Source organism: Corapipo altera, unplaced genomic scaffold (assembly GCF_003945725.1).
Source record: "Corapipo altera isolate COAL_440 unplaced genomic scaffold, ASM394572v1 49, whole genome shotgun sequence".
Classification (NCBI taxonomy): Eukaryota; Metazoa; Chordata; class Aves; order Passeriformes; family Pipridae; genus Corapipo; species Corapipo altera.
Window position 1 is genome coordinate 14778077 of NW_020884879.1, and position 21997 is coordinate 14800073.

The 21997-nt window shown below is 38.4% G+C and overlaps 1 protein-coding gene across 3 annotated transcripts in view; it reads right to left on the minus strand.

Annotated features, from left to right (window-relative positions):
• The window catches only part of ARFGEF1 (ADP ribosylation factor guanine nucleotide exchange factor 1), an 89844-nt gene extending 68320 nt beyond the window's left edge, over positions 1-21524 (minus strand). For 2 of the 3 annotated variants that reach the window (XM_027638787.1, XM_027638786.1), the window contains exon 1: positions 21279-21524. In XM_027638787.1, the coding sequence (XP_027494588.1) occupies positions 21279-21402 (124 nt within the window). In that variant the 5' untranslated portion in view covers positions 21403-21524. The remainder of the gene's footprint in view (positions 1-21278) is intronic. The other variant, XM_027638788.1, reaches the window with a different exon arrangement.
• Between the last annotated feature and the right edge of the window lie 473 nt (positions 21525-21997).

The window sequence follows — 21997 nt, forward strand, 5'->3', positions numbered from 1 at the left end:
TAACATTAAAAGCTTTGCTTGAAATTGACTTTGCATTCTTTCACTCAAGTATTCTAGTGACTGTCTCCAACATCACACAAAATATTTGGCAACCAAGAGATTAAAAAAACCTCAAGTTTTCATCATTAACAATACTGACACTGTCCTTCTCCATGTCAAGGCATCTGGAAATCCTCAAAGACACAGTAGGCTAAAGGTACTTGTGTTCACTGTACTCTAAGTTACATAAAACTAGAAATTCACCCTTCATTTGAAGAGAACTTTAATTAACTACATTCCCAACTATGTAATAAGGTTATTACACATACGGTAACAGTTTAATTACAAAACTTTACCAAACTGGAACTCACACTAGTAAAGCCATGTAAACTTCATAGGAATAAAAGAAGTCCACAAAACAATTTCTCCCTTAGTGAGATAAAATTCTAGGCATATCATGCTAAGTTCTCCCCCAAACAGGTTATTAGAATATATTTCTAAATAAATACCTGACACTTGGTTTTTTCTAGATATCTATTAACTTCAAGCAGTGTCAAAAAGTCTCTTGCCTATTCAGTTAAAGTAAGGAAGCATTAACACCTGAAAGCCACTAGCAGACTTCAGAAAAAAACTAAAATAATCATGTCTAAGGAGACTCAACAACAGAACAGGAGAAGCATCCAATCATTTTTAACTCAAAGTCCATTGCATTCAGACAATAACAATCCAGAGATGATCTCTGTGGGTAGCTTCTGCCAAGTCAGTACATCTAAGAAAAAACAGCAAGTTTATGTAAAAAAACATGCTGCAAATTTAGCACTTGCTTTTCCCCAAACATTGTTCCTAACAACTAAACTGCTTACAGTTCTTCCACACAGCTGAAGATTTGCCAAGAGACACACAGTATCCAGTACACACACACAGAGATTTTCTTTGTGCTTCCAGCTGACGACTCTTCTTGGTCCCACAGAGCCTTCACCTCACTGCTTCTGAACTACTCCAGCTTCCATAAGTTTTCTCGTGCTGAAGATGTATAGAGAAGAGTAACTAGCAAACTCAGATTATGGTACTTTCCTCTCTCATTTCTTTTTTACCTGTAGCAACATAATTAACTTTCAATAATTTTAACACAGCCATTTTCAACAGTAAACCATATCAGTGTATGCAAATAGCAAGCAGACAAAAAAAAATGAAAGCTTTCTAATAAGCCTTGCTGGGATCTCAGATCACCACAGAATAATTAAACAGTTTAGTACAATACTGTAATTCCCCTAGATTACCAAATCAGGTTTACCTGCCTCAAACTGCTAGTAGTGCATGCAAGTTCATTATAGGAAGACAGTACTGAAATAATCAGTATTTTGGGTGGCCTGCAAAAGAAACCACTCCTTATGAAAGATGAAATTGCTCCTTAAATGGAATTCCCAAGATACATATGATAGCACTATGTCTCCCTGTAAATCCTGTAAAGAGCTTTCTCCATCATGCCTTCCAGGATGCAGAGAGATCTCTCCTCCCTTCCCCCAAATCCTCTTGAATGTAGGGACTAGAAATACAGATGCAAGTGCAAGCACATATAGCATCAAAGTGTGAATTTTCCCTGTGTACATTCTTCCCATTGTAGAATACCATGAGTGTTTCTTCTCCCACAAAATTCCTAGCCCAGGCTTTAGCACAGGCCTTCATCTACAGTTTATTTACGTTTGTATGACTGTTGGTATTTGCTGGACTCAATTAACCTTTCATTATACCTTGTTTACTCTGTCTGCAAAATTACAGCTCACATAGCTATGGTACACAGACAGAAAAGAGCAAAGTTCTGTGCAGATTTAAGAAAATTGCTGCTGTGGTCTTCACTTAGCATTTATATAGTAGGAAATAATTTTTGTACAGACAAACAAAAGAATCTTAAGAGTATATCTGAACACTTCAACTTGCTTTCAATTCCAACATATTATACTATTGCTTCTTCATGTTTACAGGTATTGAACTAAGGAAGCAGATTAAACATGCTATTTGAGCAGCAGCATTCCAAACAAACAGCAATTACATTTTTAGTCTGATAACTTTTGATGACAATCTGTGTAAACTCTCTTCGTTGTGCTCTACAGAACCCTCTCTACTCAACTGAAATGCCTCATTGTCTTTGAAAAACATGGAGTAACAACCTTTGAAGCACATAGAAAAATATTTATGTGTACATACACGCAAGGTAAAAACTCAAAAGTCAAAAAAATAAACTCTGTACAAGTGAAACGGTTAAACCTTAGATGACACTAGTCCTCTGAAGAAAGTGCTAATACAATAAAGGAACATTTTATGTTATTACTTCCCATGCCATATTTTCTGCTATGTTAAAGGTTTGCAGCAAATCCTGTTGGAAGTCTTTCTCTAATTTTATATCTGCAATTCAACAGGTAATATGTCTGATGGGTTTTTTATCTGTGAAGCAATCTTCTCACCTATTCTCCACTTTCTCCTCAGCCGTTTTTAGACATTCATACAGAACTACAGCTTGTCCCCAGCCCTGCTCACAATACACCATTCAGGAATATACAATTCTGGTATAATTTCAGAAACCTAAATGCACAACCTGTCTTGATTCAGTCAGCCTTAGTACCTGCTCCTCCAGCTTATTAAATGTGACATTTTCAAATAACGAATCACTGGCAAATCTACAGAAAAGCAGAAACTACTCTAGTGGCTTCATTCTATTTAAAATTAGTTCAGAATAATTCAATCCAGTGGGTCTTTGTAACTGGATTTTCTGTAATAATCTTTCTATTTGCTAAACCAATTTGAGACTACTGTCAGTTGCTTCACTGACTACTTGAGAAGAGGAGGAGGTCACACATTACCAAGGATAACTGAATTGTAGTCATTATTAGTAGCATTTATATTCTAACACATGGTTGAAAAGCTCATTTTCTGCAGCAGTAAATTCCTCTGCTTCCCCTCAATATTATATGGGTCCCTATCCCTCATTAAATCTACAGCAAACTCTCAGCAGTATCCAAACTTTTGTCTTTTCTTAGATCAAAATCAAAGAATGGAAAGAGACCCTTTATTTACATCTTTAAACACAGTTATGAGAAGAGGACAGCCATGTACATTTATTTTAATCAAGCAGAGTACACCTTTCAAATACCTTGTTCCAGCCTCCTCCTCCTGCCTTTGTATATCAGTTTCAAGCCCAGAACTCATGGGACAAGTTGCTGAAAAGGTGTGTTAATATACACCAGATACACACTGACATAACCAGATGATTACAGACAGGATCTTGCTTAGAGATATAGTTTTTCAATGTGCTTTAATCCAGTCTGAGGGTGACCTCCAAAAAAAACTTGTTGCCTCCTACACCACATCTGTCTGTGCTTATTTGCACACTCCTTATACAATCACTACCAAAGCACCAAGCTTTAATAGCTTGACAAATTCAGTTTTCATTGGGCCAGTGAGCTCTTTCAACTCCCTGTAGACTTACATGACCCTGAGTTGCCACATGTGCATCATGTTTTGGGAAAGAAGAGCTGGAACAGAATTGCTCATTGCACTGGATGCCTAAAAGTATACTGGAATAAATATACTGCAAAACCCTATGATGTTTACCCACTATGTTTCATCGACATTATCTTTTTTTTTTAAGTGAATTAAGTTTTGCAAGGACAAAAATGTTTCTTTATCGTGAAAGGGTGGGGAAGTCTGCAGCTGTATATTCCTCTTCATTTTCACAATGTGTATAGTTTTTCTGACCCTTCTTTTTCATGTCACACATTAAAATACTTGTGAGTTGCACAAATTCTGATTCTAGAGGCTACAACCCCAGCAACACAGCAACAGCTATCCACATGGAGGCAGGTAGCGCATTGTGAAAATAGCATAAATTTAACTCCACTCAGTTATTTTTATTCCTTTTTTGTAATTTTTGCTCCTTAAAGAAAGTAGGTAGCATACATAAGCTGTGCAGACAGATGAGGTAACTACTACTCAGAACAAAGGATGACTATTCAGCAAGAAAAACTTACAATGTTAACGTGCTAAACAGCAAAAACTTTTTTGCTACTTAACATCTCTTTCCTCCTGACTGCATTATCAATCTGAATTAAGCCAGTACAACTGTCCGTGCATGCCTGCTATAAAATTGCAGGGGGACTTTACCAGTTCAAAAGTAACAAAGTAACACTGGATTAAGAAGGTAAATGTTAAAGTTTTTACCTTAAATTTTAAAGGACTTACAAAACCAAACCGAAGCAAAACAAGCATGTATCAGTTCCTTCAGCTGGTTTTGCCATGTGGCTAAGGGCAGGGTGGAGAAGAAAACTAATAAGAAAACAAATGCTTTAGCTGGTATTACTACTGCTGCTAGGGAAATATGGTTTGTTAATTTATAATGGACTGGAATCACAGAAAGAACAGAAAATGAAAGTCAATGGAAACATGAGAACCTGTGTTGAGGGAAATAATTTATTTCTTTACTAAAGAATATAAGAGGACAAAATACTGCAGGGAAACAACCAAAATAAGACAGATCCCCTACAAGAGTTTGATCAAAGGATATACTACAATTATTGAGGTTCAGATAACTATATTTTACAGAAAAAGACATTTCACCAACTCAGTGCAACAGTATACAGATCAGTATAAAAAAAGATTCTTACCAATGTCTCTCATGAAAATACCAACACGCTGGACTAAGAATATTCTTGCACAGAATCATGCCATCTAACTAACTCGTAGCATGGTAAAAGAAATTAACTACCAATTATAAATTCCATAACAGAGGGATCATAATCAGCATAATTCTTGAGAGAAGTCAAGCTTATATTTAAATACAAAGCACTCTGTATGTGTGAATTCCTGCAAATACCTGTAACTCCCCTAAAAAGAGTTGTGAATCTAGTAATTGAATTAAGTTTCAAATTTAAGGGAGGGGGGCAAGGTTAAGCTTGAAGGATGATGCAATTTAATGGTCTGAAATAATACACAACTTCTGGAGTCTCTCTAGAATAGTTCATGCAAGACAACAGACTCACCCCCACTCTTGTTTACCTGAGTCAACTGATGGGGTACATTAGTTTCTCAGCATATTCATCAAAGAGAAAACAGAGTGAAAAACCAGGACAGATATTCTCAACAGCGTGTATTGCACAGAGACTCAATACGTTCAATCCTCCTATCAATTTCCTCAAATGTTCATTAGTTCACTTGATTCAATATTTGCTCCAGTCAGCAGAATTGTGGTTTGCAGCACTGCATGCAAGAGCAGGACTGCACACACTCTCTAATCCTGGTGGGTTTGTGCTTCCTCAAAGCCACACAGAAACCATTAGCTCTGTTGTTTAAGATTGTGAAATATATTTGCCTAGTTCTAGAGAAGGTGAATCATCATCATTGATTTGCCACAGCAGCTTGATATGTTGCCCTCTGAGTTCTTCTGCTGCAAACTTTAAGCAACATAGCTGATTATGTATGACATTTCTGGTGAAAACTATCAGATATGAAAGAAATGTAGTATTGTGTCTTACAAAGAAAGTAAGCTTGTGGTAATGCACGTTGTGCCTTTTAATATCAAGTTGGGCTTCCCGTCCTTCCCCTCCCTCAAATGAGTAGGTTAGTTTCCCTCATTTTTAAGATCAGAAGCTGAAGTACATCCCTCATACTCTGCTTGGAAATGTATGAGTTTCGGGGGGGGGGGGAGAAAATATATATATATGTCAGAAACAGAAACAAATTTTGCAGACATAAGATTACATTTGAAATAGGGAAAGCATTTTGAATCAATTCATTTCCATCTGCCTGAAAAAGCTTATCTGAAGTGAAACATATCCAGAACAAAATCCTGTGATTTCTAAGTCATCTGAAGGGACACAATGAGCTTCTCTCTGAAGATCATCTTTAAGTTTGACCTTTAAGTTCAAAGCAGGCAAACATGAACAGTCTAATTAAAAACAAAAAAAAAAAAATCAAAGACCTGATAGAAAGAAATTATCTCAGCCCTCTTCAATGTAGTTGCTGGATTCTTCCACCATATCCACTCCCATAAGCGAGAAATTTCTGCACACTCGCAGTCAAACAACGTGATGAATAGAAGGCTTAACAGAAACAAGTCTCTTAAGTATCTCAGTAACTCTTAAAATTTAAGTTACCATTTGTAATTATTTGCATTTACAGCTAAAAAAGTATCTAAACATTCAACAGAACCTACATTTAGAAACACAAAATGTCGCGTTCAAGCCAGGATTCAGCTTGATATATATGATGTTTCTCCCTGTGTGTTTCACTCATGCCATCTGCCCGACCTCCTGCAAATGCAAGTCGTCAATGCAATTAGGAGCTGAGGAAGCTGTGCAGCAGATGGATCAGGAGGTGTGCTTCAGGACTTGCCCAAGCATTCTCCAAAGCCAGCACAGAGCTGATCAATAATCATGGAATACCAGAAATTAGACACATATCAAGGCCCCTAACCTTAGGCATCTTACTCCAAGTGAATCCTGTTTCAAGAGTTTATGCTCTAATAAGAGAATTAACAACCTAGTAAGACAAGTGACAGATAACATGAATTTAAGTCACACAGCCAATTTCTCAATTTTTCCTCAGCACCAATACTCACATATTTTAACAACAGTATTACAGCTTATACATAAAGCACTGCATTTACATAAATTATGACAGAAACTCAAAGAAACAAAGACTATTTTCACTTACATACTTGGGCTCTTCATGAATCCAAATTTTAAGGCCTAACCAAATATAAATCGGAAAAATCAAGCCACCCTATATTCTGCAACAGTTGAGCTCTCCTTGTGTTATACAAGCATTCTGTTCTTCCTGCTTCAGATACAACACAGCTTTTTACACCTACATGCAAAGTTTAATTCTAGATTTACTGTATCTTCAGTTCATGATGCCATTCCCAGAACAACAGTATTTTCAATCACCATTTCATGTCATAAGACAGGGATTTGTATGCAGTAGCTCTAGTCCATTTAGTTAAGAACAAAAATGCCTTTTTCCTTTTCAGCTAAACATACATTTTAATACATAAATAAACTTAAAAAATATATAGTTTTGAACACCCAGTTCAAAAGCAGGCATAGTGGAAAAATAATTTCAAATGAGGAATGAAGGTAACTAATCAAGCTTGACAGACAATGAATGTTTCATGAAATACATAAGCAGATCCGTGTCCAAAGATGCTAACAGAAATGGAGCATCCCTATCCCAGATTTTTAAATATAGTTTGTGGAAACTTTAGGAACTGCGGAACAAACAAAGAAATAAAATCTCAAAACATCAGACTGTATTGGAAAAAAAGGTACAAGAATAGAAGATTTTTCTTAAACCCTTGATATGTAGCCTGCATTTTGCTTTCATGAGTGGCCAACAGCATATGCTTAAGTAAATGCAGACTATAAAAGCAGGGCAAGAATGCTGCAATAGTTCCCTCCTACCAGCATTTAGCCATCTGTGGCTTATACTCTTCCTGCACAGAGACTGTTCCTGCAGGTTTGACAACCCTTGTTAAATTTTCATTTAATCACTTTTCAAACAATTTTAACATTTGGTATGAATGGATTACAAGCTGCTGGAAAGAGCATTTTTTTGCTTTACTTAAATAAGCTGGGTTCTTTACAGGATCTCTGGATCTACATTATGAGAAATTACAATCAATTATTCTCTTTTCATGTCTATACCACTTGCAATCTTAAAAACTTCCTTTATATGCATCTTTCTCATTTTTCCCCTCCAGGGAGCAAGAACCATAGTCTGTTTGGTCACCTCTGGAAACCATTCCATCCTTGCTGACTTCCAATGCATCATTTCTAAGACAACTGTCTCTCAGGAGCAGCAGAGAGCAGAACTGCACATGGAACACATGAAAGCTTTATAAAGTGGTGTAACAGTCCAATTTTTTTTCTGTATTGTTTTCGTATTTGTCTTTTGACAAAGGAATCAATATTCTGACTGAATCATCCACAGTAATTCAAATGCTGCACACACACACCCCCCCCCCACAGATAAAAGTCTGTAGGAGTCTGTGCTTGTGCAATTTAGACCAGTTTCCTCCTCCACTCATATGGGTCACTTTGCCTTTAACAACACTCCACTAGAGCCATTTCATGTGGTCAGAACTGCACAGCTGCTGGCTTTAGCAGATTGTTTGTACTCTGTTTAGTATTTTCTTCTGTCACCTCGCCATTCACCCCAAAACACCACAAAGCTCTAGAGAACTGAAATACCTCTCTGCAGGAAAAGCAGTACATGTAATCCTTGACAGCTACGTACCTTCAGAAACCTTGGGTAAGCAACCTGGCTGAGGTTTACTGTAAAACTGGCTTACATTACACTTACCTATACACATACCAACTCTGCCTTGCAGATTTGGGATGGCAAGTTTCCCCTCCGCAAAGTTTGCACCGATTCTGCCTCACCACAGTACACACACCCATTCTGTTCTCAACCAGCTTTATTCTTTGCTACAATTCAGACTTGCAAGGCTGAAGTTCTCAAGATCTCTTCATCCCTTATACCCTTGGCACTTTTTTCAAAAGAAAAAAACCCCAAAACACTGACTCTAGTTTCCCATTCCTTTACTGGCAAGCCATGAAATTTAAAACTTATTAAATTAAAGCTCCATTAAACAGTTCAGCAATTTAAGATTTTAGACCCTTTAAAAACTCCTAGTACTAACAAGTTAATAGGAACTTTAGTTTGAACTTCAAATTGGGATTTTTTTTTTCTGATTTGTTTCTTTTAATTCCTCTGTAGGAAATTTCCTCAGCTTCCATAAACAACAGAAAAATGAATTATATATTTTGGCCTTCTTCAATATCTTTATATTCCCCAAATACTTTTGAGACACTATTATAATTTACAAGCACAGATATGGGTGTGCTTTCTTTGCTATTTGTTCATACCTGCTTTATCACAAACTTTTCACAAGCTTTTATCAATACCTGATATACACTGTTAACAAACACATGACAAAAATCAGCTCTAAGCATTTTGGTCCTTCCAAAATGTCCTCAATCTTGTATCACTCCTTTTGAAATAAAATATGGACTTCAGTGAGTTTTTTTTCAGGACAGCTACGAAGCTGAATTTGAGACTATATTTGAGCACATAATGCTGAGAATGCTATTACAGAGAATGTTATCAGTTCTTCAATTGCTGCATCTTAAACCAATTCCTGGGTACTGCTCAAGAAGGACTCAAGACCTGTTCAATACATCTTAACTGAATGTTACCTGTCAATGCAGTTGAATTTATTTACCTACCATGAGTAAGCTTTCTATCAAGTAGAGCAAATTAAACATTGATACCTACATAATCAATGCTCTGTAATTAAGACTTTTCCACAAATTATCCCTACTCATTCCTGGCCTGTTAAGACAGCATCCACACCTTAAAACTACTGATACTTTCTCAGCTGACCACTTTTAAAGACTTCTGGCATTCATATACTAGCAAGCATACATTTCTTTTTGATGTAGTTACCTATTGATGAAACTATTTCTTGACACTTCTCTGTTATTTTCTACTATGCTCTATTTGCCCATTTGCTTGGTTGGTGACAACTGAAGACTGAAATAAATGTTTTACTAATGCTTTGTATTTATTCTGGCAAGGACAGGCTGCTGCTGCAGAACAAGACTGGCATTATGTTTTTCAGTCTTGTTTCTGGATCATTTGGCAGTACAAACAAAAGCTACACATCCCCTCTTCACACAGCCCACCTCTTCAGTAATGTTTTGTCATGTAACATGATCCTTCAAACATCCCTGGTTTTTTCTTTAAAAATTATTTTTCAGGAGTAAGCACACATGCATAGCAGTGATGATGCATCCTTATTCCATATATTTTTGAAGTATAACCACAAATTACTATTACATACAAGTTTTGCAGTTTATTCAGGGTAAGAAAAGTAATTACACCTCTGCTGTGCCCTCCACAAATACAAGCATACAAAATATTAAATAGGTGTAGTATACATACAGAACAGACTCATGGAACAAAAGAAATCCTGGCATATGATTATTCTAAGCCAGCCATCTGAGCATATTTATCTCAAAGTACGTATTTATTTTAGCTGCTAGAATATTTTTTAATAAAATCTGGAGTTAAAACTGATCAAACTATGGGTAGTAACCCTCCCCACATCCTGCAAAAAGCATGAACATTTATCTTTCTTATGAAAGGAATAAGCATTTGCTATAACATTTTCAATGTCTATGAGCTTTCATTCACCTTTCTGTCAAGCAATCAGAACTCTGATTTGTCAAAGATGAGACACAAGCAAGGACAGTAAGATCTTGTGCAGTGTTAAGTTCTAAGAACAGCTAGAATCAATTTAAAAGACCCCTTCGTAATATGAGGAAAAATCTACACTTTATTTTTAACCTCCATCCTTGCTGTAGATGAGTACCTTTTTCTTCCCCATTTGTAAATGTGTAGTTTAAAAGGCAATTTAAAAGTTGGAAATTACTAAGTTCTGTTTCAGACTTAAATACAGGATACTTTTAAGTCCATAATACCTTAAGAAATGGCAAAAACCCCTCAACATACTCCCATTAAGTAGCCTGCTCACCCCAGTAACTTCAAAAGCAACAACATACATGACACTGCAAGACTTTTATCCATTTCAAGTACTAAAACTTTAAAGGTCACATATAAGTCTATACATGAATTATACTACTAAATACAAGAGCATTAAGCCACTTCCCTCCTGCTGTAGCTCTGAATTGTAAGACAATCATTATCTTTTCCAGCTACAAGAAGATAGGCAGACCACAATTTAATGCGTGTCTATAAAATTCACAAAGTTATATTTGACAGCGGAAAAAGAAAGGATAACAAAGAAGCATGGACTTAAGTTTATTTTCATGTCTATGGTATGCCCCTCAAAAAGGTTACAACCATATCAAATTTGTAATTTTCACCCACACAAAAGTTTGTATTTGTAATAGAAAGCTCAAACTTTAAATCTGAAGTCCTGATGTGAGATGTTTCAGATGAAGCTTTCAAGGTGATCACTAAAGTCCTGATTTCTCCATTAAATTCTAATATAGAAAGCAGCTCAGACTAAGATTCTTGAAAGAACAAAAGAAGTAATAATATCAGTACTGAAGTACTTTGAAATCTCCAGTGTGGCTGCTTTCAATACAGCACATATGCAGTAGATTATTAATAGAATGAAACATTAATTCTCCTTGTTCCTTTATTTACATCCATGAAATTTTTTGAGAAAAGTTTAGACCACATAAATTAAGACAACTACTCATGTGACAACTATTCTTTCTTTTCTCACGTGCCAATAAGAAGACAAGTGGAAGGCTACTTACAAAGATCACCACTACACAATACTGTTAACTCCATCCATGCTGCAAACTGTGCTACTAAGTGCTTCTTTTACCACTGCTTACCAAAGTGTGAAGAATTTAAGGCATTCAGTTCCATATTTACTGGATCCACTGGATCCATAGTTCATAATAAACTATTACGAAAAAATTTATTTGCATTAACTACACAAATTCTTCCATTTAACAATATAATTTCTATTTAAAGGTAAGTACTTATACTTTCTACTGCACTGAGATTGTGCCTCTTCTACTCGTTCTTTAAGAGCATTTTAGGACACGTGGTTAAATAAAAGCTGTTACAAACAACAACAGTCAGTCAAAGAACCTGTCACCTGCCTCAAGTTCATCACTGAAACCCTGGACAGCAACCAGACAGACAGCAGCTTCTGCTTTCATGTGATAAGGTGGTGAACAAGGATACCATGGTCCAAGTACCGCTGTTCCTTCAATGTAAAAGACTGTTAATAATTTGAACGCAGATTTGGTTTTGAGCAAGACTCAGGGATGGAGGCCAAACTTAGCTCCTCTTGTCTTCTTTTCTGCATGTAAGATACAAACCTGAAGCTTCTGCAAACATTGTTGACCACCACAATCTGTTTTCCCCAGTGTTGAGTACAATTTTAAAGAAAACTAGTTCTCTTTGCAGCAAAATTTCTAGGCATTCGAGATCTATTTATGTGCATAATTATGCACACATAATCACACAAAATAAAGTGCCATGCCTTAAATCACAAGTGGAAAACATCTAAGTGTCTCATTTCGCTGCAGGTGAAGAAAATTTTAATCATACTTCTCAGACACTTAGACGGTTTTTATCCAGCTTTCAAACTTTCATGCAAATGCTGCAGCTGTCCTATTCCAACAATTTTACTTAAGGTTATAAAACTCTGTTTCCATTTCAAAGTAATAAAACCAGAGGTAAATTTATTCCTATCTACTTCCCCATACACCACACAGTATCCAGTACAGCATTCTTGCAAACGTCACAGTCATTAGCCAAATGAAGCAAGCCAAGTTAAGGCTGCATTTTCCAGCTTTCCTGAGTTGCAGAAAAAGTCCAGTGATTTTATGCCAGCTGCTCAGTCCATGCAACAGTAACACCCAGACCTTTCCACACACTGTTAGCACCTGCAAGGTCACTTGCCAGGCATGTAGAGGTGTTAGTTTTACATGCAACAGAACTATACTTTTGAAAAAAAATAAATCTTCATTTGAAAGGGCACTCCCATTAGTTTATGCTTACAACCTGCATCAAAAATACACTGTTTTGTGCAAATATCTGTGTTAATTTTTAGCACATAAATTAAAACATGATAGGAAGCTACCGAAGAAATCACACCAGTGGCACATTACTTATTTTTAATTTACAGATTTGAAACTCTGAGAGTGTACCTCATAATATACAAGCCCTGTAGTATAAAATGCTATTTAACATCTTCAGTAAACCTCAATATTTTTATCTCAATTTCAAAGTCTAAAAATATCTCCTCCCTAGTATCTCTCAAACTGCAAAGCTGCACAGTGCAATATTGAAGCATGCTGGTCATTCAAACATTCCTAACAACTAAGTGCAATGCTGACATTCAGGAGTCACACATGTACTTCAAGATGAAAAAAAAAAAAGGCAGTAAAACACTCCTGTATCCAACACTGGCTAAAATCTCTTGACATGAAATAATTACAAACCTAATTACATTTTTATTTCTAAATGAAAAGAAGGAATAACATTACAAAACCTGTTCAAGATTATTAGAACAGCAAGTGCTAAAGACAGTACATGTAGAATTCGTATTATTAATGGATTATCTTTTTGAAACCTATCTCCCTTTGAGTAGACAGAAAAGAGAGCTTGAATAAACCCATTTATCTCAATGGTATTTTCAATTATCTTTAAAATATAATTCTTCTGACATAAGAAAAGCATGAAATGAAGAAGACTGAAGAACACAGGAGAGTAGACATGATCCATTTGAACAAAAACAAGTATTAAATACCACAACGTCAATAACTGTGCAATCAGGTACCCCACGAGCATACATGATAGATAGAGTACCAGGAATGCAGGGAGAGGAAAGAAATGAAACACTCTGAACTAAAATCACTTCAAAAGAGAAAAAAAACATGTCCAGACCAATCATGATCTAAACATCTTATTTAAAAGACACTCTTGGTTTTGGAAATAATTGAGTTCTGCTATTAAAGCATGCATACAGTTCTAAAATAAAAAGCTCGGACAAAAGACAAAAACCCCACCCATGCATGACAAAACAGCTATAAGCTGTATCAGGTAGAGTTAGTATAAGCTCCACATTCCCTACCCAAGCTTCCACATTGCTCTTGACTACAGCATCATACTTAAGAGCTCAGCATCCTCAAGGCTTCAAGTTCTTTTAAGAACTCCAGCTTCCCAACTGAAATTTCATCATCTACTAATACATCCACAATAAAAATAAAATTTAAAACTTTAAATTAAACAGCCAACAACACCAAGCCCAGAAACCCCTGAAGGAAACCAAGCAAAATCTCCAACACCAAGAAGAATTCCTAAAAGGTAAGACCAAGTGTGGGCTGGAAAGAAGTAACATGAAGAAAGGGGAAGGGGAACAAAACTAAAACCAAACCAAACAAAAATCCCACGCCAAATTTGCCAATATTTATCAATTCAAATGAAATTTTATCAAGTCTTTTTTTAACAGTTTGGTAATTTTTACTATTACTCATCACATAAAATTAAGAACTGAAGAATGCAGGATTTACAGAAGACTAAAACGTGCCGAAAAACTCAAAACTGTAGAGGACCTGCGTTTTTTTTTTCTTTAATCTTTCTCAATACTTTGTTGACTATCAGTTTTGTTCTCACTCATATCATGTATCAGTCACTCCACCTCTTTGCCTGGGATCAACATCAGGCCAATACACAAGAAATTACATAGGTCACTTCTATTCATACTTGTAACAATGCTGGCACAGTAGCTGATGTCTTCCAATCCTTTGGAATTGTCTTGGCATCCTATGATTGATTAGAAATCAATAAGAGAATTGTGCCAGATATTTCAAACTCTCGGATCTTCACAGGCCTATTTTTAGCATCTCTTTACATCTATGCTCAAAATGGAGAGTATCATATAACAAGTATCATCTACGCCTTACCCCTCAAAACAGATTTTTATTTAACATTTTCCTGTGTTCCATGAAGGTATCTATAAAACATATAGGCTAGGTGTTGTTTATTTGGTTTGGGGGTTTGTTTATTTTCTTAATTTTAGATTCTGACATTAGATGTTTTTCATAGGAACACCACATACCATTTGTACAATATCATCTTTCTATGAAGTCCCACAGAAGCATTTTATGTTTTCTCTGATTGTTTGGAGACTTTTCGTATGTATGTGATTTTTCTTAAAGGTCTGGTTTGCCTAAGAGTAACCTATAGTTTCTTTTACTATTTACTTATGGAAATGAACCAGAGGTTAACTAAGCTACACAGAGAACAACACTTCTTGGTCTGTATGCATCCGACTAACACACCTATAACACATTATTTCTGGCTTTCAGACACACACAATAGAGTTCTGCCTTCTTTAACAGATAAAAATTATCACATCTCTTACTCAACTCTGTTTGCTTGGTACCTCCCCTCCTTTCTTGAATTCTGCAGAGCTGTGTTTCCCAAGTCCCTTCAGCCTATGATGCTCTACTGACAGTAGCTGTCTTTCCTAGACCTAAGTATTTTCTCTCTGTAAACCACGAATTTACACGTCACACAGGAAAGTTTTAGTCCGGATGCAGAAAACGTGAAACTCCTTCTCCCTGCCCACTCAATTCACCAATTTAGGGTTGGTTGTTACAGAATTGAATGAGAGTCATGTACAAGTTCGCTGGTCTCACTTCCTCGCTGCGTTTGTTTAGAGTGCAAACTAATCAACAACCCGATAAAAGTATCAACACCAATAAAACACCCAAACTGAGGGCTGGGTGCTCCCCAAAAAGACAAGCCTTCCTCATCTAGCTCTTTATAAGTCCGTGATTTCAGCTAGGATGTCTGCCAAGAACAGGGAAGAGAGACTGACTAGAATACGACTGGCTGATGCTCCCTCTCTATGAACACCCATGTGACAATCCTTCCTGAAAACTACACAAGTGAACATATTTAACAGGGTATCAAAATACTATCTCAATACCAGTTGTTCCCTGAAGGATTCCAGAAGAGGTCTGGAATGTTCACCTGATGTCAACAGTCAAGCTAATTTTATTTTTTCCAACTATATGTGAAGAAGACTCACAAGAACAGACACTGTTGACATCCTGAATGAATGACACAGTGGTTAACTGGAGACAAGAACTAAGGGAAGAAATTAAAAGATGACAATTACAGCAGGAATACACTGGAAGTGTGCAGAAAGAAAAATGAGCTAGAACAAAACCCCACGAAACAGCAAAGATAGTTCTTAGAAGAAATAGATGCATTCTGGTCACAAAGCAACAACTTCTCATTTTAAGCTTCAACATTCCAGTTAGAGCTCTAAAACATGCAGCAGAACAGAGGTATTTAACAGCTGTCCTGTGTCACAAAGATATGTTGAAGTCTTTCAAAATTAAATTTTAAAAGATAGTGAAAATCGATGCTAAAATTCAAAATACCAAAGGCTTTAACCGAATACATATTTCAGAATGAAGTCAAAGTTACACCTGAAAGAAATACCATTTTTATCTTCCAAGGCAAAAATCAAGTATTTGATACTCATTATCCATTAACATTTTTCCAACCAAGACACAATCCACCTTGTTTTCTACAAATGCGTTCTTACGTGCACGCTGCCAACCATCCCCTTTCTCGAAGAAGCTCATCAGCATTACCATTCTGTATAGCCAAGATCTGATTGCATTTTAAACAATAAAAATTCCCACTATCCACACCTTTTCTTAAAGTAGCCCCATAAATTCTACATAAACAGTACCTTACACATCAAACGCAGAAGGCAACCTGGAAAGCAGTTTATGGGGCCACCCAAACTTACTGTTACCAAGTCAAGTTTTAAATCTTTGCAAAAGTAGATGAGACTGAAAGCCTGCTATTTAAACCCCAAGCTTAGCAAAGCAAGCAAGAGGAGGGAATGGCAGCTGTAACTTTTAGGGGTTTGGTTGTTTTTTTCTAAATATACATCTTGGGTTTTACTAGCAAGAAGTGTCCATTTATCCTCCTTGCTTACTTAAAGATAAATGTTTCAGAAGAACAATTACAACCAGAAAATAAATTGCCTATGGACAATAGTGACATATATTGTGAAAATTCATGCCCTTAGCACATGCAGACAACAGACAATGGTACAGATCTCTTTGTATTCAGCAAAGACATCAAAAATTCTGACCTTTGGATTCTAAAAAAGGACAACTAGTTCTCATGAAAGATGGGAAGGCAGCCTACCAAGAGCATCACCATCCAAATTACACTCATCCTCAACTTCTCCAATAAAATTAATTTCAGTGCAGTAACATGATAATGGTCTTCAAAATGTATTTTTACCTTTCCATCATAGTTTAGGAAGGTATTTTCCAATGCACCCAGCATTTCCAACACGTAGATGCACTTCAGTACTGACTGTTAACCTAACTTATTCTAATATACATGATCATATGTATATGTGAAGGACACAAGACGATTAAACTAGGATCTAGTAAAAGGGTAAAAAGAGAGACAGAAACATGTATGTAGGTGAGACTTTCCCAGGTCATTTACAAATCTGTGTAGGTAAGGATGTAGATAAACCTTCCCACCCCTGGGTAAGTCCTACGCCAAACGTTACCTGTTTTCACAAAACCTAAGATCCACTGCTTAATTATATCCTGCTGCCTCATCTTCCTACACATGCACGTAATGGCAGCACAAACTGAACAGAGTTGTTACTTTCACACTGCATGAGACCTACATCATTCAGCAGGATCCTTGCATGACAGACTAAAATAACCCAAGGAGTGCTAAAGAACCTTTCAAAACTAAGTTCCAGGCCTCCTTGGTTGGGAGTTCCAAGAACTCCAAGAAGCACTTGCACACTTTTCTTTGAAGCACGTACTAGGTACATATCCACATCGTTTTACATCACTTGAAGTTTGGAGTTTTATAGAAGAGTTGCTTCACTCCCAATTTGTAGTTGAATTAGCAGCTTTTATACAAGCAAGGGATTATGGTTTGCTTAGCTGGGTCCTATGAAATCACCTTTCCAGGCAGATAAATCCACACTCCAGATTCTGACACAAAGCACTAGCAAGTTTTGTTCAGTCTACTAAAAACTTTATGTTCAGATGAGGATCTTTTGCCCCCCAAAACCTTTCATGGATTATGTAAACACGGTGTGTTTACAGTAAAGTTTCCTATACTGTAATATGGCTGAAAACCAATAAAGAAACACCAGCGGAGGTAACTCACTGGAAAGCAGCTTTCAAATCTAATCCTGCTGACAGCTTGCTGCCTAATGCTTTCTGCAAGTGGACAATTTTAAGGATAAACTCATTCCTTACAAAGATTAAGAGCTGTTGCTATGCAAATAAACAATATGAAGTTCTAAATTAGCTCTATTACATTAAGTGACTAAAGAAATGTTATGTTTTCTACACAGAGAGAATATCTTTCAGAAAGGACAACATTACATGAAAAAAACCCATTAGACTCGGAGTCCACTGTTCTGTATTAATCCAGACAATCTTGTGAATCATCAAACACAGGATACTGCAAGTATCAGGCTTAATTTCATCCCTGTTAAAAAGCCAAAGAACATCTATAAATCAGGTTGCAATACTTAATTCATATTTTGCTTTCTTATCTTCTAATAGACTACAAAAATGGTCATACTAGAAGAATCTCATTTTAACACCTGCTCAGAGGTCAGACTGTCAGAGTAACATACACCAGGAATGTTGCAGGCTTTTTTTATCTAAGAATTTGTAAACCAAAAATAAATGATGTATAATCTTAACACAATTAAGTGCAACAGCACAGATTTATAAGAAAATATATGGAGATTAAAACTGACAAAAGGATATTATTAAAGATTCTTTAAAAAAAAAGATTCTTAAAATAAAATATTCTTAAATACTCAGTCTAAAAAGCAGAGCTGCAATTTGTTTGCCTGTTGTACAAGAATACCGTATTTCTGGTCAGTGCTTGCTCATTTCTCAAATACTTCAATAGGATCTTATACAGACAATGTAAAGAGTGGATTTAGGAAAAAAGAAGAAAATATTTCAAAAAATGAAATAAAAAAGAGCCTGGATTAGTAACAACTACTACTTAGAATATCTGACATACTACTAATAAGCAACATTTTACTACAGTCATGCAATTGGGAAAAAAAAAAGACCTTGATGGCTGAGTTTTGTATTAATCAGATAATTTCAGTGAAGACCAATCAACTAAATATTCAGACTGAAAAAAAAGGTGTTGATTTGAAGATGTGTAATTACTGCCGTGATTTTTCAAAGTTATCTTTTTATTTAACAACCACTAAAAGAAAATCCAATAAAACTGTAAAGTCAGACTTTGCCAGATTTAACACCAAATTGAATTTAACTCTAAATTACTATTTTACTAATGTTTTATCATTAATGTTGTTGCTCTCCAAAATAAAGCAACTTCTCAGGAATAAAAAGTCCGTACTCCTTGTTTAAGGTGGCAAAGAAGCATCCAGTTGAAGAGGAGTCTCCAACAGATGAGGAGCTAGATGGACAGAGCACAACACGTGCACCCTACTTGCAAAACTATGAAATGCTATGAAAATCTCAGCTCAGCTTTCTCAACCAGTTGCCCCACATGTGAAATAAGGATGATACCTACTTTTCCCTGAAAAGCCTTTTATAGCTAGACATGAGCACTACTCAAGAGTTACATATTGCCACTTCTGAATGAGGAGTCTATCACACACAAAACCAGACAATGGACCACATTTAAAATCACCAACTATACTTTGTTGTGCCACAACTGAAAAAAGTTTATTTCAGTAAGACTCTGTTAATTAAGATCATGTCTGATATTTTTCAAGTTCATGAAGCCCTCCTATATACTTAGGTAATATACATAATCTTGTATGTCTTCTTTTCTGCTTCAATGGCTTTTATATTGTTTTCCTATTAAGGCCCCAATCACATGATCAGATCCATAGGAAAAAGTTTCAATGAAGCTGTAGGACAGAAATCACTGGGATGTGTGCTTGGGGGTCTCAGTTTACAAGACATTAGATGCAGCCTGTACAGTCTAGAGGGTTTGTTTTATAATCTGTGTAAAACACTGGATGGAGCTATGCTTGGAGGGATCTGGATGATACTTAAGACAGATCAAGCTACTGAAATAAAGTACAGCAGAAACACAAGATTAATATCAATGTCTAATTCTACGGATGACATACAGGCTGGATATAAATTTAGTTTAACAATAAAAAACCAAAAGTTTATCTGCTGTATTTCTAAGTTGAATGCACAGTCTCATGTCAATGGAACGGCCAAAGGATTACCAGTTTAATCCCACCTGCATAAATCATAAGACTACTGTTGTCACTATTCTAGTGATAAGTGAAAAATGTAAGGGAAAAACTCTTTCTGATCAATTTTAATTTTTAAGAAATAAATAGTTGAACTACGGTTATTTCTGCCCTCGATCTGTCAGGGTCTTTTACAGTAAAAGAAAAAAAGAAGAGGATTGTTCTTTTTTGGTTGTTTTTTTTTTAAGTACTATAAAAAAACAAATTAATTGAATGACAAAAAAAAACCAGCATGAAATTACTTATATTCATTTTTAAAACAAGCAAGTTTCAGCTTCATGTTACCTCTTCAAACAAATCCATTTAAACAAACAGTATTCCTGTACAAAGTCAAGATAATTACCTCCAAGCCCAGAAACAATTAAACCAGAAAGGGAGGGGCATAATCCGTTTATGTATTATTTAAATACACCAGGTCTTTCTCCAGAAGTCTTTCAGTAAATATGTCCATATTTTGCCACACAGGTTCAAGCCCTGCCTGTAATTGTCATGTCAGAACTGTGAAGCCCAAGCTGTCCTTTCACGCTGCCTGTTATTGGATGTGTACATGTGCTTTGTACTATCCAGCACTGGTACTTCCCCCACGCTCCCAGACAAGGTGGTGCTGACGCAGCTGCACTACAAACCCAATACCCCTCCTTCGGCCCGAGGCAGGCAAATGTTCCCACTTCTTGGGAATCCAACAACATGGGGGGCTGCACTAGATGATCTCCAGAAGTCCCTTCCAACCCCAACAATTGTGTGATCTTCCGTGGCCGCTCCAGCTCTGACATGCACGAAGGAAACCCCCTTCCCCATCAGTTGTTTCTCCACCAGGAACGACTCGGTTAAGGCTCTCCTTGACACATCTCCCGGACCATCCTCTCCCTCTCTAGCCTTCCTTTCGGCTGCGAAGGGCCACCAGCTCCAGACGTGGCCCGGTGTCATTGTCTCTGCTCTCTGCCACCCCCGCTTCCTCACCCGTCCCTCCTCCCCCACCGCTGCCTGTCACCTGCTCCCTCCCCGCCGGCCGTCTGCTTCCAGGTCAGCTCAGCTCAGCTCAGCTCCCTCTCTGCCTATTCATCCTGCGAGCGGGGAGGAGGAGGAGGAGGAGGACCCGCCGGGCGCCGCAGCGCCCTCGCCGCCGCTGTCAGCGCGGGGCCCTGTGCGGAGGGGCCGCTCCCGGCGATGCTCGCCCGCAGCCCAGAGCACACACACACCGCCGGGGGCCTGTGGGGCTCTGCAGCACGACGCAGACCTGTGCCACGGCTCAGCCCGCAGCCTCACTTCCCCTGACGGGCGGCCCCTCTGCCTCGTCCCCCCAGAGGACCCACAGCCCCCCCGTAACACAAACACGCACAGGGAAAGCGGCCCCCGGAGCGCACCCCGACCTCTGGCCGCCCCTTCCCTTCCCGCCCGGGCTGCGCCTCACCTAAGGCCACCTCGCATGCTTTGCGCAGCTGGGAGTGATGCGCCTTCTTCACCTCCTTGTCGGCCAGGATCTTCTCCAGGGCCCGGGTCAGAAACATGTTTTTCGTCTTCTTCCCTTCATACATGGGCGCGATCGAGCCGTGAGAAGAGGAGGAGGCGGAGGAGGAGGGTGGGGTGAGGAAGAGAGAGCAGGGCACCGGCCGCTCCCGCCGGGAGCGCTGCCAGGGGCCGCGGCGGGCACGAGGGAAGGGCTCCCTCGGAGGGCGCCCCGACGCCCGCTCGGCGGCTCCCCCGGGGGAGGCTGGAGTGGGCCCGGGCAGCGCCGACAGCCAAACCCCGCGGCTGAGGGAGGACGAAGCCTTCTCCTCCCTTCTCCTCCCCCGCCCCTGCTGCGTGTGTGCGCGGACGGCGCCCGTCAGTCCCCGAGCCGCCCCCGGCCCGCGCCCGCCTCCATCAGCACCGGCGGCAGCAGCAGCGGCGGCGGCGGCCGCAGCAACAACCTGCCCTCGCCATGTTGGAAGGAAGCGACGTCAGGGCCGCAGCCGGAGCGGGAGGAAACAGCGGCCGTGTCCCGGGAGGGAGGGCGGGCGGAGGGAAGCGAGAGGGCGGGGGGCACTCGCCTTCTGCCCGCCCCGCGGCCGCGCTACAGGTGGAGCGGATCCGCGGGAGGCAGCGGAGAGGGCGGCACGGGGATGGCTGCTGCCACCTGAGAGCGGGATG